This window comes from Trachemys scripta, chromosome 6 (genome assembly GCF_013100865.1).
Source record: "Trachemys scripta elegans isolate TJP31775 chromosome 6, CAS_Tse_1.0, whole genome shotgun sequence".
NCBI classification, from domain to species: Eukaryota; Metazoa; Chordata; order Testudines; family Emydidae; genus Trachemys; species Trachemys scripta.
Window position 1 is genome coordinate 34498431 of NC_048303.1, and position 18312 is coordinate 34516742.

The window sequence follows — 18312 nt, forward strand, 5'->3', positions numbered from 1 at the left end:
GTTAATATATATATATATATATATGTATGTAGTACATCGTATCTCAAATAGAAGCCTAAGTATCTAATCTATTTTTATACCTTTTAGATGACTGCATATGCTCCTGACTCAAAAACCTGCATTATGCAAAAACATTTTAAATTTTCATTCACATTCATTTTTCAGGAGATCAGCTACATTTTAATCCATCATTTCTAAGGTCTTCCTTCTATTTAGGGTACAAATGTGTAAACCTCTGGTTGGTACAATCCCAAATTTATTATGCCTTAATTTCTGCCTCCTGCTTGGCTCCAATAAATAAGCATACATTAGCTCAGCTGCAGCTCAGCATGTATACCTTTTTCTTACCGTGGCATTCCCAGTGGCAGTTCACTTCACCACAAGCCACATCTAATTGCAAATTGCAATGTGATGGGAGCTACTATGATTAGCTTGTGAGGATCGTATTATAGACTAAGTTTCAAATATTACAGAAAATGTTCTATGGGATGTACTGCACCAATATGTTATAGTGTATTTTAAATAACATGGCATTCAACTTCTTGAGAATTTATGATATGCTGATAACCAAGCAAGAATAAGCAATGTGGCACTTTAAATATTTTATTCAGTTATAATTTCCTGTTAACTACTCTGTCTAAAATCTAAAACCAACCCTCAACCTTTCAATATTTTTAGAGGGGGAGAGATTTCAGATTTGGACCTCACACACAGACTCACCCTTGATGTTTTCAGGGATCAGGCCCCAACAGTCATCACCTATTCCCCTTCTTTCCAGTCTCTTTTGGTGGGTACCTCCTCCTATTATACATTCATGAGACAGGATGGTCTGGTGAGAATCAGTCCATCCCCTCCTTCAAAGTCTTTTTGGGAGAGGGAGGTTAAGAACAAATGGTCCCGCACCTATTCTCCCCAGGACAGGAGAAAGTGACAGAGCCTGCTCTCTGCTCAACCATATTAAGTGCCCAGAAATCCTTCAAACCGTGCAGGGTCTTCCAGACTGCGTAGTTATGCAACAGGGCTTCTGCCCTAAGATGTGAGAGGAGCATACAAAGGCCACCTACCACCACCCAAAAGACGATGGATTGGGAAGCTGTTAACTGGCAGTCTCTGTCTCAACTTGGAGCTATCGCCCAGGGCCACCCAAAGAGCCATCGAGTTGGGTATAGCCAACAAGCCCTCCTATATGAAGACATGAGCAGAGCAAGAGACCTGAATGGGGTGAGAGGTTACTACAGGGATGTGGACAGGGATAGAGGGATGTCAATTCTGGACTTGTAAAAGAAAGATATTTTCTAGTTAAGGGACAGAGTTTAATTCCTAGCTGTGTCATACACAACCTGTGTGACCCTGGGCAAATCCATCTCTGTGGGCCTTAGTTCCCTATCTGTAAGTTGGGGATAATAATACTATTTTTACTCCTCACTTTGCCTGTCTTGTCTATGCGCTCTTTGGAGCAGAAACTATCACACTGGGGCCTTTGTCTCAGTTGTGGTCTCTAAATTTTAATAACAGGAGGTAAGGTGCTACAGGAGTGTAGTGTTTAAGATGTGAGTGAGGGTACTGAGCAAGATAGGAAGAAAGGCACCATGGGCACGTGACACTAATTGGGTGGGAGGAGGGTTCAATGAGGCTGTGGGCCAGGGTGAGTAGGAAACAGAAAGATACCAGTGTGGGTGAGCTGGAAGATGCCCATGGGCGCAGCTGTGTCATCTGCAAGCAGAAGGCAGTGGGGGGACTCTAACACCAGAAGATAACACCAGGAATGGCTGATGGCTATGTATATCTGACATAGGGCCTGTGGAGGGAAAATGACGCTGTGTAGGGATGGAGAGTTGCAGAAATTGGCATGCAGAGGTCTGTAAAGAGTGGTTAGGGCCTCAATAGATTGATTAGTTAAGATGGGAATCCAGCATTTCAGTCCAAGGATTTCAAAATTAGTCTCAAAGTTAGGCACTTAAGTCCATATTTAGACACACAAATATATGACCTGGGAGCTATCTAGTACTCAGCACTTTTCAAACTCAGGCTAAATATGGATACTTAACTAAATGGAAATCCAAAACTATGCATTTCCTTAATCTCTGCTGTTTACAGCATATATTTTTACTATCTGGGGATGATTTACTATGTGCTAAAATAAGACACAATATGCAATGTTCAACATATCAAAATGCTGGGGCTGGGGGTTGGCTTGCTGCATGCTTCTATGTGCATTTTATGGTTGCTGGGGCAGGAAGACAGGATATATCTGTAAATTCTGATGGTGGGATTTGGATGACATACTTCAGACTCTTTGTAATCCTACAACCATGGCAAAAATATTTAAAGATTAGTTAAGTGAGATGGGGAAGCTTAGACTCGCTCTAGTCCTATAAGCCATAAAAACAGAACACAAACCATGGTTCTGGATTTTCCGGTTGGAAATCTAAAACACTATTAAGGTTTTGTTAACACCAAACAGTAGCAATGGGCTCACTCTAGGGCTAACAGCATTTTTAAGGGCAAAGGAAAAAGTAGTGCATCTCTATCCTCTATGACTATTCAGCCATAATTGAAAGCACATTGAGCATGTTCCAGTCTCAGCAAAACAAATTCCTTTCTTCAGCAAGGGGGTCATTTCTCTCAAGGCAAAAGTAGTTTAAAATATATATGTGTGCCTATTGCTGACATACCATCTCAGCTATTCAATTAACGATCTTAAGTGTTCAATTTGGATATTGCAAAGAGAACACAAAAGAATTTTGCAGTTAACAGAAGGGGGCATATAGCTAAGGTTAAAATATGAAAAATTAAAATTAGTGGTGTATAAATGAGATAATTTTCACGTTACACAGACAGTAAATTAACCTTTTTATAAATGCACGATTAAAAATAATTTCCTAAAATCTATTATAACAACATATTAATAAAGAAATATGAAAACCAAAAATAAGGAAAAATACAGAATGAAAGAAGCTTGCTACAAGATGTTATATATTCAAGAGCATATTATAAAATATACTTTTTTCATAGTTTTCTAGATTTTAAGGCTAGAAAAGGGACCATTGTGATTATCCAGACTGCACAGAACTGGCCATAGAATTTCACCCAATAATTCCTGCATTAAGCCCAATAACTTGTGGTGGAAATAGAGCATATCTTTTAGAATGACATTCAATCTTGACTTAATTAATTCAAGAGATGGATAATCGACCACATCCCTTACGAACATAAGAAAGGCCATATTGGGTCAGACCAAAGATCCATCTAGCCCAGTATCCTGTCTACCGACAGTGGCCAATGCCAGGTGCCCCAGAGGGAGTGAACCTAACAGGCAATGATCAAGTGATCTCTCTCCTGCCATCCATCTCCATCCTCTGACAGACAGAGGCTAGGGACACCATTCCTTACCCGACCTGGCTAATAGCCATTAATGGACTTAACCACCATGAATTTATCCAGTTCTCTTTTAAACTCTGTTATAGTCCTAGCCTTCACAACCTTCTCAGGTAAGGAGTTCCACAAGTTGACTGTGCGCTGCGTGAAGAAGAACCTCCTTGCATTTGTTTTAAACCTGCTGCCTATTAATTTCATTTGGTGACCCCTAGTTCTTGTATTATGGGAATAAATAAATAACTTTTCCTTATCCACTTTCTCCACATCACTCATGATTTTATATACCTCTATCATATCCCCCCTTAGTCTCCTCTTTTCCAAGCTGAAGAGTCCTAGCCTCTTTAATCTCTCCTCATATGGGACCCGTTCCAAACCCCTAATCATTTTAGTTGCCCTCTTCTGAACCTTTTCTAGTGCCAGTATATCTTTTTTTAGATGAGAAGACCACATCTGTACGCAGTATTCGAGAAGTGGGCGTACCATCGATTTATATAAGGGCAATAATATATTCTCAGTCTTATTCTCTATCCCCTTTTTAATGATTCCTAACATCCTGTTTGCTTTTTTGACCGCCTCTGCACACTGCGTGGACATTTTCAGAGAACTATTCATGATGACTCCAAGATCTTTTTCCTGACTTGTTGTAGCTAAATTAGCCCCCATCATATTGTATGTATAGTTGGGGTTATTTTTTCCAATGTGCATTACTTTACATTTATCCACATTAAATTTCATTTGCCATTTTGTTGCCCAATCACTTAGTTTTGTGAGATCTTTTTGAAGTTCTTCACAGTCTGCTTTGGACTTAACTATCTTTAGCAGTTTAGTATCATCTGCAAACTTTGCCACCTCTCTGTTTACCCCTTTCTCCAGATCATTTATGAATAAGTAGAATAGGATCGGTCCGAGGACTGACCCCTGGGGAACACCACTAGTTACCCCTCTCCATTCTGAGAATTTACCATTTATTCCTACCCTTTGTTCCCGGTCTTTTAACCAGTTCTCAATCCATGAAAAGACCTTCCCTTTTATCCCATGGCAGCTTAATTTACATAAGAGCCTTTGGTGAGGGACCTTGTCAAAGACTTTCTGGAAATCTAAGTACACTATGTCCACTGGATCCCCCTTGATAAATTGTTTCAGTGGAAAATTACCCTCACTGTTAAAAATGTGATCTCAGAATCACAGAATCAAGTACCAAAGACTCAGTTCCCTGCCAGTTGAAACTAGGGATTCTATGGCCATAATGTAAATATTACAAAATCAGAAAGCATACTTTACAGCAAACATGCTATAATGGCTAGGGGTAGGGTTTACTACCTTTTGTCCATGGCCAAGAATAATCTATTATTAAAAAGGGGACAAATTCTGATCAACCATATTGAGATGATTTACAATCACTTCAGAAAACGTGGAACTGGAATCAATGCTACTTTATAAAAAATATGGAAAACTTCCAAATTTCAATCTATGAAATAACTGAGTACGAAAGACTTCCACTTGATAAAACCTGAAGACCAGTGATATTCATAGTTGTTTTTTTAACTAGTTTCTGCCAGAGTTAAGCTTTAATCATTGAAGAAAGATACCCTCATGATAAAAGGACATACTAAAAGAAATTGGGCTACCTTGATTTCTACCTACTCATGATGGGGCAGATAGGGAGTCAGTTAACTAGGACCTGTGGACATTGGCCCTGACTGTCTACATCTGCAATAGTTTTCAGGATGGAGAGTGCACTTAAAAATAAGAGGCCCCACTCAGGTAGGGACTGACCAGGAAATAAAGCTTCTGCTACATGGTGGCAGAAGATTTGAGAGTCTCTGAGGTATAAAAGGTGTAAGAAATAAGGGTGATGTGCTGGTAGGGGTCAACTACAGACCGCCAAATCAGGAAGAGGTGGAGGATGAGGCATTTCTAGAACAAACAACAAAAATATCCAAAACACAAGACCTCGTAGCAATTCAGGATCTTACCTATCAAGACATCTGTTGGAAAAGTAAGATGGCAAAACACAAAATTTCCAATAAGTTCTTGGAATGTACTGGGGACAACTTTTTGTTCCAGAAAGTGGAGAAAGTAACCAGAGGGACAGCCATTTTTTACTTTATTCTGACCAACAGGGAAGAATTGGTAGCACATCTGAAAGTGGAAGGCCATTTGGGTGACATAGATCATGAAATGATAGATACTAAGGAAAGGAAGGTGTGAGAGCAGCAGAATAAGGACAACGGACTTAAAAAAAACAGATAAGAAACTCACAGAACTGGTAAGATAAAATCCCATGGGAAGAAAATCTCAGGGATAAAAGAGTTCAGGAGAGTTGTCAGTCTCTTAAGTAGACAGTATTCAAGGCACAACTGCAGACTATCCTGATGTGAAGGAAAGATAGAAAGAATAGCAAGAGGCTCATATGGCTCTATCAGGAATTCTTTCATGACCTGAAAATAAAAGAAGAATCCTCCAAACACTGGAAACATGGACAAATAGCGTAAGTAGGTAGAAACAAAATCAGAAAAGCTAAGGCACAAAATGAGTTACTCCTAGCAAGGACATAGAAGTCAATCAGAAGAGGTTCTTTAATTTAAATAATAGAAATATAAAACAAAATATAGGTCCTTTACTTAGTGGAGGAGAGCTAATAACAACTGATGACATCAAGAAAGTTGAGGTGTTTAATGCCTATTTTGCTTCAGTCTTCACTAAAAAAGTTAATGGTGACCAGATATTCAATAAAATTAATATTAACAACAAGAGGGAAGGAATGAGAGCCAAAATAGGAAAACACTGGGTTAAAGAATATTCAGATAAGTCAGATACATTCAAGTCAGGAGAACCTGATGAAATTCATCCTAGGGCACTTAATAAACTAGCTGAAGCAATCTTGGAACCATTAGCAATTAACTTTGAGAACTCCCGAAGGACGGGTGAGGCCCCAAAAGGCCAGAGAAGGGAAAACATAGTACATATCTTTAAAAAGGTGAAAAGGAGGACCAGGAAATTATAGACCTTTCAGCCTAACTTCAGTACCTGAAAAGATCTCGGAACAAATTGTTAAACAATTAGTTTGTAAGCACCTAAAGAATAATAGAGTTATAAGAAATAGCCAGCATGGATTTCTTAAGAACAAATAATTCCAAACCAATCTAATTTCCTTCGTCGACAGGGTTACTGGCCTAATATATAGGGGGGAAGCAGTAGATGTGATTATCTTGATTTTAGTAAGGCTTTTGAGATACTCCTACAGGACATTCTCATAAGCAAACTAGGAAAATGTGGTCTAGTTATCAGTGGCTCAGTGTTAAACGAGAGGGCGTATCTAGTGAAGTCTGCAAGAGTCAGTCCTCGCTTTGGTATTTCACTATTGACTTGGATAATGGAGAGGACAATCTGCTTATAAATTTTGCAGATGTCACCAAGGTTAGAGAGGTTGCAAGCCCTTTGGAGGACAGGATTAGTATTCAAAATGACCTTGACAAACTGGAAAATTGGTCTGAATTCTACAAGATGAAATTCAATACAGACAAGTGCAAAACACCACACTTAGGAAGGAAAAAACAAATGCACAGCTATAAAATGTGGAATAACTAGCTAGGTGATGGTACTGCTGAAAAGAATCTGGGGGTTACAGTGGGTCATAAATTGAATGAGTCAACAATCTCATACAGCTGTGAAAAGGGCTAATTAATTCTGGAGTGTATTAACAGGACATCATATGTGAGATACGAGAGATGGTACTTGTGAGGCCTCAGCTGGGCTACTAGTTCTGGGCATCACACTTTTGGAAAGATGTGGACAAATTGGAGAGAGTCCAGAGGAGAGAAAAAAATGATGAAAGTTTTAGAAAACCTGACCAATGAGGAAATGTAAAAAAACTGGGCATGTTTAGTGTTGAGAAAAGAAGACTGAGGAGGAATCTGATGATAGTCTTCAAATATGTTAAGGGCTTTTATAAAAAGGATGGTGATCACGTCCTCTGAAGGTTAGACAGTGAAATAATGGACTTAATCTGCAGCAAAGGAGATTTAGATTAGATATCAGGAAAAACTTCCTAACTATAAAAGGAGTTATGCTCTGGATTGTGGAACCGTCATCAATGGGTTTTTTTAAGAATACATTGGACAAACACCTGCCAAAAATGGTTTAGGTTTACTTGGTCCTGCCACAGGGGCTGGATTTGAGGACTTTTTGAGTCCCTTCTAGTCCTACATTTCTGTGATTCTTCCTTGACAAAGGAAGCTTGATTCCAGCCAACACTGCAAGACAGATTGCTATCTAGATGAACCTCCCAGTGGATTAGAGGACTAGACCCAGGAAGACTGTCAAAAAGGACTGACTGCATGAAAACAAGCCTTGAGTAGAAGAGCAACATCTGTCAACAAGTACTTAGAAAACCCTGTTTTCCTTTTAATTTTGGACCCTAAGGGTATGTCTTCACTACCAGCGGGCAGAGCTCGATCCAGCAAGGATCGATTTATCGCATCTAGTCTAGATGCGATAAATCGATCCCCAAGTGCCCTCCCGTCGACTCCTGTACTCCAGCTCAGTGAGAGGCACAGGCAGAGTCAACGGGGGAGCGGCAGCAGTTGACTCACTGCAGTGAAGACACCATGGTAAGTCAATCTAAGTACGTCGACTTCAGCTACATTATTCATGTAGCTGCAGTTGCATAACTTGTATCGATTCCCCACCCCCACCCCAATGTAGACCAGGCCTAAGATTCTGGAAGGGGTGGAACTCAAGTGTACCGTAGCTGGAGGGCTACAGCACCCTGGCACTGGACCCGTGAGGTGTGCCAGCCAATTGTCGAGGACCTGCACCTGGGTGAGTTGAACCCTGATGGTACTCAAGTGGGCACCACTTAGGCTACCTGGCTACACAGCTAAATTCCAATACTGAAGTTCCAACGTCATCATTCTAGTTTTCCAGTCCTTAAAATGCCACAGGAATTAAAGTCTTTCTTTTTATTTATTTATTTCAACAGGAGGTGGATCACAGTGTATTGCACCATTTACTATAGTTGCACACTTGTAACTACCTTTCTTTTTTTTAAATCAAACAGGATGTTTTCAATAACAGTAGTTAAAAATTGGTAATTGAATTGCCAAGAAATCTAGAAAGACAAACTAAAATATTTTCTAGAAGTAGCACATAAATTAATAGAAAGAGAGGTAGCATAATTAATTGCATGCAAACAAAAACTAGCTGTAGAATCAAAATGAAAATGAACAGACAAAATAGTTACTAGTATGGGTAGGCAAACTTCTTAAATTCTTTTCAAATACTATTCTCTGTTTGTTGTCCACCTGTCCCAACCTGTGTTCTGTGATATCAGGAGATTATTTCATTTTACTAACTGCTGCCAACAAACAGGTTTATACTGGAAATATTCTTGCCTCCCTTTTAACTGGTAATGTAGAATTCAACTTTAAACACTTCTCTTATTATCTAGCAGTTAATCTATGCATATAAATTTCAAAGGCCCTACATTCTGTTTAGTCTTCAGGAGATAATCTTGTAATTCAGATTTACATATGAAAATGTCATTTAGTACATTACACAACAACAAAAATTAGCCATGTATATTTTTCACGTGATCAAAATATAATCAGACTATAAATTGTATTTGCCTAACAATGTTCTTCACTTTTGTACTTATGAATTCACAGCATTTTGGCAGCTCATTCCCTTGCCTCCGGATGCAATATATTACACTAATAGAAACAAACAGTAAGCCCTTCCACCTACACATGCAAAACTTTCTTTCGTTCCATCCAAATACACTGGCTAGGTGAAATTTTCCTAATGTTATTTATCAAGTTTAACGTTGAGACACCAAACAGCTGATAATTAAGTATGGATATCATTCAGTAGGACAATGTTTCATTCTCAAGGCTAAAAAATATGTTCCATATTTGATTTTTGGGCAGCATCATTACTCTTCTCCAGGGCCATAACCAGGGCAGGGCAAGTGGGGCAGCCACCCAGGGCGCAAAGTCACAGGGGAGGAAAATGGGGCAGCATGGGTGGGGTCACATGGGGTGATGTACCCCCATATTTCTGCCTTCTGGAGCTGGCCCTTCTCCGCAGACAGCAAGCATCTCATTGGCAGCCAGGCTCCGCCAGCCCTTTGGGGGAGAGGTAAAAGCATGTCAGGGGGGTAACAGGGAGCTGTGCTGCCTGCCATGCCTGGGGGGTGCCCAGCCATGCAGAGGCGGCCCAGCTTGGGATGTAAGGAAGGGAGGGCTTCTGGGCAGCAAGCCAGCCCTCGGCTCCCACAGCACGTAGAGCCAAGAGCCCTCTGCATGCCACCCCGCAAGCATCGCCTCTAGGGGGCGCAAATGTGCTCACTCACCCAGGTGCTAAAATGCCTTCTTATGGCTCTGCTCTTCTCTGTAGCTAGTAAACTGAACATGACCCCAAATCACCATCCTCAAGTGAGTAATACATGAAAACAGAACTAAACCCATTTCACTCAACCCAAGGGACTGCAAAGTTTGAGAGACCAGTTTCCAATGTGTTTAATAACAGATTAACATGTAAAAATATAAGTACTATTGAAGCAAAATGTGTAATTTGGTAATAGTAAGCATCAAAGCTTTCTCCAACCTTATTATTAAACTATTATTTTAAAGGTTGGAGGTGACTGGTAATTATTGCTGAGGCAGAATGGCAGGTGCATCTTGTTAAGCACAACTAGGATAAGAAAAGTTGAAGTCTCTCACTTTAGGCAGAGGAAACAAAGGACTGGAATTGAGAGTCTATAGAGAAACCCTACAACCAACCACATTTATGGAGAAAAAAGACTCAGGTTTAATTTTTGTTATTGTTATTTGAGTTGCCAGTAAAGCCAAACAACAGGAAAGCAGTAATTTGCACTATATACAGTATGTGTAATCTGTTCATAGCAGGATGGAAACTCCACTTGCTTATATAATCTTTCCTGAAATAATTTGACTCTAGGTTAAACCCTTTGAAAATGACTAGTGGATAGGTGTGTTAGTATGCACAATTGTCTATTGCCATACCACATCACTGTGGTATCAATTTTGCTATCGCCACATAAAGCAGATGATGCCTGATTACTTTAACACCCTAGACTTTCTTTTGAGGTCTCCCATCCAGATATTAAAGTAATGGTATGGTATCAATTCAAGAGCTGTCTTCCCCTCTGATCATTTCTGACGCACTGTTATATCCCAGCATGGTGTTATAAAGCACTGCATCATTATGTATTATTATTTCTACTACAGTAGTACCTACAGGCCCCCACGAATATTTGGGCCCCATTGTGCTAGGCACTGTACATATAGATTATAAGAGAAAATCCCTGCCTCAAAGTGCTTCCAGTCTTAACAAACAAGACCAAGAAAGGGTTGGAGAAAGGAAGACATGAAGTATTGTCATCCTCATTTTACAAATATGAGCTATGGACAGATAGGTGATGAGGCCAGATAGGAGGTATCTGGTAAAGCCCAGAACTGGACTCTTAGCTCCTGAGTCCAAATACAGTGTTTTTTAAACAAAAAACCATGCTTCTTCTTCAGACCATCCTTCCTCTCCTATTGGAAATGTCATTTTCCAAAAACATAAAACAAAAATCCTAACTACTTACAGTAATTTAATGGGAAATAGCTTAAGGTACATCTACTCTGCAGTTAAAAACCCGTGGCTGGCCTGTGCCAGCTGACTTGTGCTTGAGGGCTGAGAGTAGGACCCTGCAAGGTTGGAGGGTCCCAAACATCCACACCACAATTAAACAGCCCCCAAGCCAGAGGCTTGCGAGTCCAAGTCAGCTGGCACAGGTCAGGTGTCTAATTGCAACATAGAGATACCCAGGGTGGTCTAATCACCCAGTGTATATATTTACTCTGGAACCACAGGCTAAAATCCCAGCAGAGTCAAGTCATCCTTCTGAGGACATTAAAGTGAGTACAGTTTACAGCAGGTTTTTCAAATGAGCTGTCTCCCCTGTATAGATATTATATATATCCCATGACATTATACTACTGTGCTGAGAGCTAAACAGCTGCTGCATTTCAGTAGTGGGTGACATGATCCCTATATCCCCTTGCTCCACGTCACAGGAGTGTTGTGATATCTAGCTGGTTAGTGTTTCTGGAGCACTCTGAGTTCTCCAGATGAAAGGCACCATAAAAGAACAAAGCATTAATATAATAGAGAAAGGAGAGGTTTGCCCTATTTGTCCTTGGTCAAAATATTTCCTCCTCTTCACTGATGTGCAGCATGTTGTATGTTGGTTAGGTGATACCAATGGATAAACAGTGTTTGAAAAGATGAGGATATAAAAGAAAAAAAGTCAACAGAAAAAGTGGTTTTACTGCAAAATAGTGGTTACTACTGTCTGCTTCATTTAGTAAAAAATGTATAAGCCTAGCTGAATTTCACCTAATTTGAGAAGTATACATAAACAAGGCCTGAAGCTCACTAACACTGCTATTCAGCACCAGAAATTTGAGAAGATGACGACCTTTCATACTTATCAGCACAATCAAAACCTACTGGCAACAGAAGATTAAGAACTAACTGCATTTGGCCTTAACAGGATCGGTTGTCATGCTCAGAAATCAGTCATTTGGCTTGCAGACATTTCAGATCCTGTTCTCCATCAGAAGGAAGGGATTCCTCTGTAGCCAATAGAATAAGGCCTGAAGTCATAGGTCTAGAAACTAATTAAATACAATTCTGAACAGAAATTCTGGCACAAGTTTGCTCTCCTCACTATAAAAAACCTAGCACAAACAAGAATTTAAGGTAGCAAAACAAGTGAGCAAGTACATTTTAGATTGTGTTACTAATTCAGGGCCTTATCCTGAGGGATGCTGACCATTTCCTGCACAATGCCAACCATCCTCAGCTTCCCACTGACTTCTAAGTGAGCTGAAGTTGCTCAGCTCCTCAAACCGAATGTTTAAAAAATAATTCTTTTTCTGCCTTATCTACTAAGGTCAGGATATTTAGTTTCTTTCAGTTTTCTACCAAGGCAAAATATAACTCCAGACCCACAAAATGGAAAACCTTTACAATGAGAAAAAGCTAATAATTTGATAACTGGTGACAAACTATTTAGTTCAATAATTAAAATGTACAAACATGCGTAATAATACTATTATTCCAGAAGATTCTGGGAACCAGAAATCAAAAAGACTTATTTAAACTTGTATTCAAACAGTCATGCATTTACTAAGGTGCTTTTCAACAAGGTAGTTGGCCATCAAATTAATCTAAAGCAAAGGGCTGACCATGCAGTCACGCATTCACATTATTTTGTATTCGATGAAGTACATAGCACAGTAATGATCAAATGAAGTAAATTTGACTAGATTAAAAGGCAGAAAAGGATTTTTTTTGCTCCATTTCTTAGCTCACTGACTTGCTCTACAATTTAAATTTCATTTTATGTCAGTATCTTAGTAGAAAGGAAACAAAAAAGAATGACTGAATATAGATTACATTGTCCTACAATATGTGCTCATATATTTAATTTTACATCTTTACAGTTTTGAGGGCACAAATACTTGAACTATGATTTTTGAGTTCTTCAGCTCTTCTAACTTTTCTTTGATAAAAATAGGAAAAGATATACCCAGCAAGGCAAACCAAAATTAGATACCATGCTTATCTTTATTTGGTTTGGCATCAAAAAGTCAGAAAAAAGTATAATGGAAAAGAAAGCTATGTAATACAATCCATTCATAAACATTTCTAAAGTAGTTTCAAATCTGAAAAGAAATAAATAGCATGTTCTACAGACTTGCACATACTTGCTGGCTTAAGTAGTGGTGTTATATTGTAAATATAATAGGCTCCTGTTACTCCTCATCTAATGTCACCCCACATCTCATTTTTCTCAATCTTCCCAGGACTAACTTTATCCTCTCCTAAAACATCAATCAACTTAGCTTTTATAATCCTTCCCTCCTGGCTTCCCCATATTTCACCTCTTACCATTCCAGTCTATCCAAAACAGCTGCTACTAAAATCATCCTCTCCACACCCACTCCAACCACATCACTTACACACCCTCTTTGAACCCCTCCGTTGGCTTCCTGTCTTTTACCACAGTGAATTTAACTTACACATCCTCACTCAGAAGGCTCTTCATAATCTTGCTCTCCCTGCCTGCAATTCATTTTCCAAGGCAAAGAACAGATCATGATATTTACTTTTAAACTCACTTTATTGTGCCATGTAAATGATTATCCAAAATAATGTATTAACTGGGAGCCAGTATAAATAACATTAGCAGTAGGGTTTAGTTAGGGGCATTCACACTTTAGGGATGGAAGGTTGTGAGTTCAAGGGCAAACCCAGCACCTAAAATTGGCTCTTGCTAGGGATACCTACCATCTTTTGGCAACCCTTCCCCCAAGCCGACACACACATCCAAACAAACACAAAGGCAAAAAGCACCTTGGCTCCACCATCTGCACATAGCAGTTAAAAGCCCTGGACTGGGAGGGGGAAAGGCTGAAACAAACCAAATTAACTTAAAATTCAAAAGGTTTTATTTACTAGCCCTGGACTGACAGCCACCTATGTTCCATTCTATATCAGAGACAGAGTAGGAGAGATAGAGAGAAATGAAATGCCTATGAAGGTAGAGAATATACTTAAACTAAAAAAATAATGTCACTAAGGTATTTATGTTTATTGGCACTGAATCTGAATATGGATTTCTATATTTAAAACATAGTATTTCAAAATTAAATATGTACTATATGCTGCTTGAGACAATATACCTTTAATATGTTGTTCAATATTACAGAAAATATAGCAAGAAGAATCAACTGATATAGCTGTTAACCAAGCACAATACTAATTGGGTCATATGAAAAAAAAATCTCTTCATCTAGCTTCACTATCATCTTACCAGAAGATAGAAATATATACAGACCACTCTTTCTATATCAACTCAAATTTACTATGGGAAGCTTTGGTATGTCTGGCAGCCAACACATAGGTTTTGTGAAAGTGCTTTTACAGAATTACAAAAATGACTACGGTAGTAACTCCAAAGTTTACCATTCAGAAATGTTCTTTACAGATCTAACGTAGCATGAATAAGCAAATTTGCCTGGTTCCCAGAATGGGCAGTTGAACAACACTGAGCTGAAACATTTTAATTCCAAAGTAAGGTCTGGGATCTAGTAAGCCATAAATGTTTGCATGGTATAATCTGCATTCAGATAATATATTAAATGTAAACCATGTGAAAGCCTACATACATTTGTGCAGCACCACATGCAAAAATATCCCACATTGCTGCTATAGTACTTCCTACAGAATGTATTCACATTTTGGTACAGATACCAAGGAGGCTGGGAGGGGGTGAACAGGGAAGGCAGGCAACTGCCTATGAGGGCAGAAAAAACTAACAATTGATGTGATCAAACCGCTTCAAAAAGAATTCAAAATGTTGGTTGCAAAGTACTGAGACATAAAATAAACTTGAAGGCACTAAAAATGTTTTAGAACAATTTCTCCAAGTTATTAAAAAGAAAAGTAGGCCAAATTCTTAGAAGACAACAGAAATATCAGAGCTTTCCTGTTAGGTGTGGACCACATTGCACTTTGCAAAATAAGCTACAAAAGCAGGGGGAATGAGCTTAACTAAAACCTTACCTTTATTATTTGTTTTCCCAGGTGATGCTGTTTAAAGTGGGCTATAAGGAGATATTACAAGGATTTCACTTAGCCTAAGATTGGTGTTATGGGAAAGTGGCAGAGGACTGTGATAGAGGAGTAAGATGTGTTAAAGGGATGATTCTGTATTAACTCTGCATTAAGATTTAGTATTACAGATTTAGTAGAGTCATAAATTCATAGCATCCCCTGGTCTGACAGAGGCTGTCACAGGTGCACCATGGTTCTGATTGGTTCTGAGCTGTACAGCCAGAAACCTCTGACAAATGACACCCATCGCAGATTTGTGGTTGTGCTATATTGTTATATTATATTGTTAAGTACAAGTCTGAAATACACTGAGGAAAATAATATTTTGCATTACTATAAAGGTATTGGCCAGGGAAAATCCTAATGAGTTAGGTATCCAAACAAACATTTATACTAAAGGCAAATCTTTTGACTAAATATAAACTGTGCAGACCGAACTTTCATAATCTGCTTGCTTTTAGTACCTTTAAAAGAACTGAAATAAACCCAAAAATGTAATAAAGACAAGATCTTACATAAAACTGGGCTTTGCCCAGAAGTTCAGTAGTTAGTTAAAGCATTCAGTCATAAATTCCAACATGAGTAGCATGACATGACGCCAATCGACTGGAAAATAATCATAAAGTTGACCTTAATACATTATAAAGTAAGTTGTAGACAAAGGTTACTCCCTGAGCAAGAACTACAGATGTGTCTGGGTTTAAGAGGAAACAGATGTTTTAATAATGTTGAAGTGATTTTAGTTCAGTGGGATTGTTTCCCAAAACAGCCAGGTTTAAAATGTTAGCACACAAACATTTTTTTTTTTAAATTACTGAATTACTGTAGGGGAATCATTTATCCTTGTTTTTTAGTCAACTGAACTCTAAAAAGAAAAAAAAAATAGAGGCCAGACAAGACAATATTATATGGGGAAAACAAGTTTGTAGTGTTTCTTTGAAATAATGTTATGAATCAAATGGTTGTCTTTCATTGATCCTATAGATAGAAATATTTCTATTTCTCAAAAGGTTCTTATTGATTGTATTTTTACAGCTATATTATCATCTCCATTCTGCAGCTTGACTCTTCTGTTTTGTGATGGCACAGGGGTGCTAAACTTGTATTACATCACCACTATCATCTCTGTAAGATTTTCATTTTACAACAGCTCAATCCTCACTTTCCATTAACAATGGAAAAGTCAGCATCTGGCACTTGCCACTGTATTTTGCAAACAAGCATTCTGAGTTTAACAATCTGTAGTGTGTATCGATTACTCACCATATCCATGAATGCCTCCTAAAGGGGAAATTATTCACATGCATCATGTTCACAGATCTTCCAGCATTAGTATTTTCCTTATCAGATAGCTTTTTCTGTGATGGTATTCATAGATGCATTCCAAAACAACTGCATGAGTAGTTAACACCAAGGGTTATTGCAAAAATTATTGTATTCCACAAAAATAAAAATATCCAAGATCTGAGGAAAGACTTTTCATAGGGTTTTCTATGTACATTTCCATCCATTTATGTCACACTGGTGAGTTACAAAAATGAAAGTATATGATATATGGTAACTGCGTATCCTAAGTGAAGGCAAAGGTTCCCCTTGATACAATCCAAGTAGTTTTGGTATAAATTAAAGCATTTTCATATGGAAAAGGAAAAGGTTAGTCAAACGATAGTTTCTTGTCATCCATGCTAAATCAGTGTTTAGGGGAAAATGAATAATTTCAGATTCCTTTGCCATAGTGTCCTTTAGAAATGAATATTGCTTTTTCTTCTTTCTTAGACACATATTCATCAGTGATCACTTTAATGGAGTTTTCCTTTCTTGCAAACCCTGTACAAAGACTGGTGGTTAAAAACCCATGTACATCCAAAGCAAACTTCTTCTCTGAATTTTGATTCTCAGGGTTTATTTCTTCATCTAAGAAAGAAGGAAGGAAGTGTGCTTTTTCTGCTCCATAGGACAGGACTACAATTAGATACTACCATGAGTATAAGGTTTTGTCATGATCAAATTCATTTTGATGTCTAACCCCATAAGGCTGTCTGCTCCTTTTAAGTAAAATGACTAAGCTATTGATTCTTTCACTGCATAACCTAGTTCTAATTTGATGTTATACTTTATATAAAAAACGTGCATGCATTCAGATTTTGCCACAAAAAAGCAAAGCTTTAAGTCCTACGTTATCTAAGAATTCCTCCTCTGTTCTCCTTTTCTCCCAATTCAGCAAACAGTAGTTATTACTCCTGAGGCTCTGACAACATCCTTGGGAAGGTTCTTAAGATCAAGCTATACAGACCCTGTATATATTAAAACACTGCAGGCAGCAGGCTCTTGATTTCTTTCTCCTGACAAGAATTGCCAACATACCCTCTGAAATCCTTGGATCCTTTCATACTATGTCTTTGCTCTCCTGTTCAGTAGCAGCTCAGGACACTTGCAGACTCTGTGGCACTATTACTCTGCAGCAGAATCTGCTCCGGGCTGCAGTGAATGCTGCCTGACAGAGGATGTGCTAGCGTCAAGGGGGCCCTTTAGGTGGGTTCTCCTGACACAGTATATCCTCCTGTGCTTTTTTCAGCAGACAGACAGACAGAGAGAAAAGAGAGAGGGGTGTTTGTGGGGGAGAGACGGGGACAAAACAAAACCTCTCTCTAAAAGATCTGTTTCTCGTAATGACTACAATAAAACAAAATTTAAAAATAATTAAACATGTAAATGTTAAATAAAGAAAACACACACCTAGGACAAAATATTGTACTGTATTTTTATTTGATGTCCGAAAGACTATAGACTTTTTTTTTCCATTTACATTTTCATGTTCCTAGACCACAGTCCATTTCTTCTTGTTTTTTCTTTTTTCAAAAAACATGGTTTATGCTGCCCTATGACTCTTAAACTTCAAATGACCACTTGCCCTTTTGGACAGGAAATCCTATACTATGAAAGCCAGCTACACCTTCAAAGGCATCAACACATGTCATAAAACTGCTTGTTTGATTAGGGAGTGGTCTGACTAGGGAGTGCTGTGATAAGACATTACACTGCACATTTTATGTCTTCTATTTCCTTAAGATTGTTTCTCCTGCTGTCACAGCTCCATTCAACAATACCCCAAATTAGCCCTAGCTCTGTTGATGCCATTTTGGAACAAGAATAAAATAATAAACTGAGTCTAATAGTGTATTGGCAATGAAGTAGTATTTGTTTAAATTCAGTAATAAGAATGGCCTTACTAGTTGC

General features: G+C 38.5%; 1 protein-coding gene across 5 annotated transcripts in view; it reads right to left on the reverse strand.

Annotated features, from left to right (window-relative positions):
• The window catches only part of PDE4D (phosphodiesterase 4D), a 648504-nt gene that overhangs the window by 459858 nt on the left and 170334 nt on the right, over positions 1-18312 (reverse strand). The window contains exon 1 of one of the 5 annotated variants that reach the window (XM_034773683.1): positions 16339-17539. The exons of the other annotated variants lie outside the window; for them this stretch is intronic. Within the exon in view, the coding sequence (XP_034629574.1) occupies positions 16339-16385 (47 nt within the window). The 5' untranslated portion in view covers positions 16386-17539. Of the gene's footprint in view, positions 1-16338; positions 17540-18312 lie in introns of those variants that run through there. 5 annotated transcript variants of the gene reach the window in all.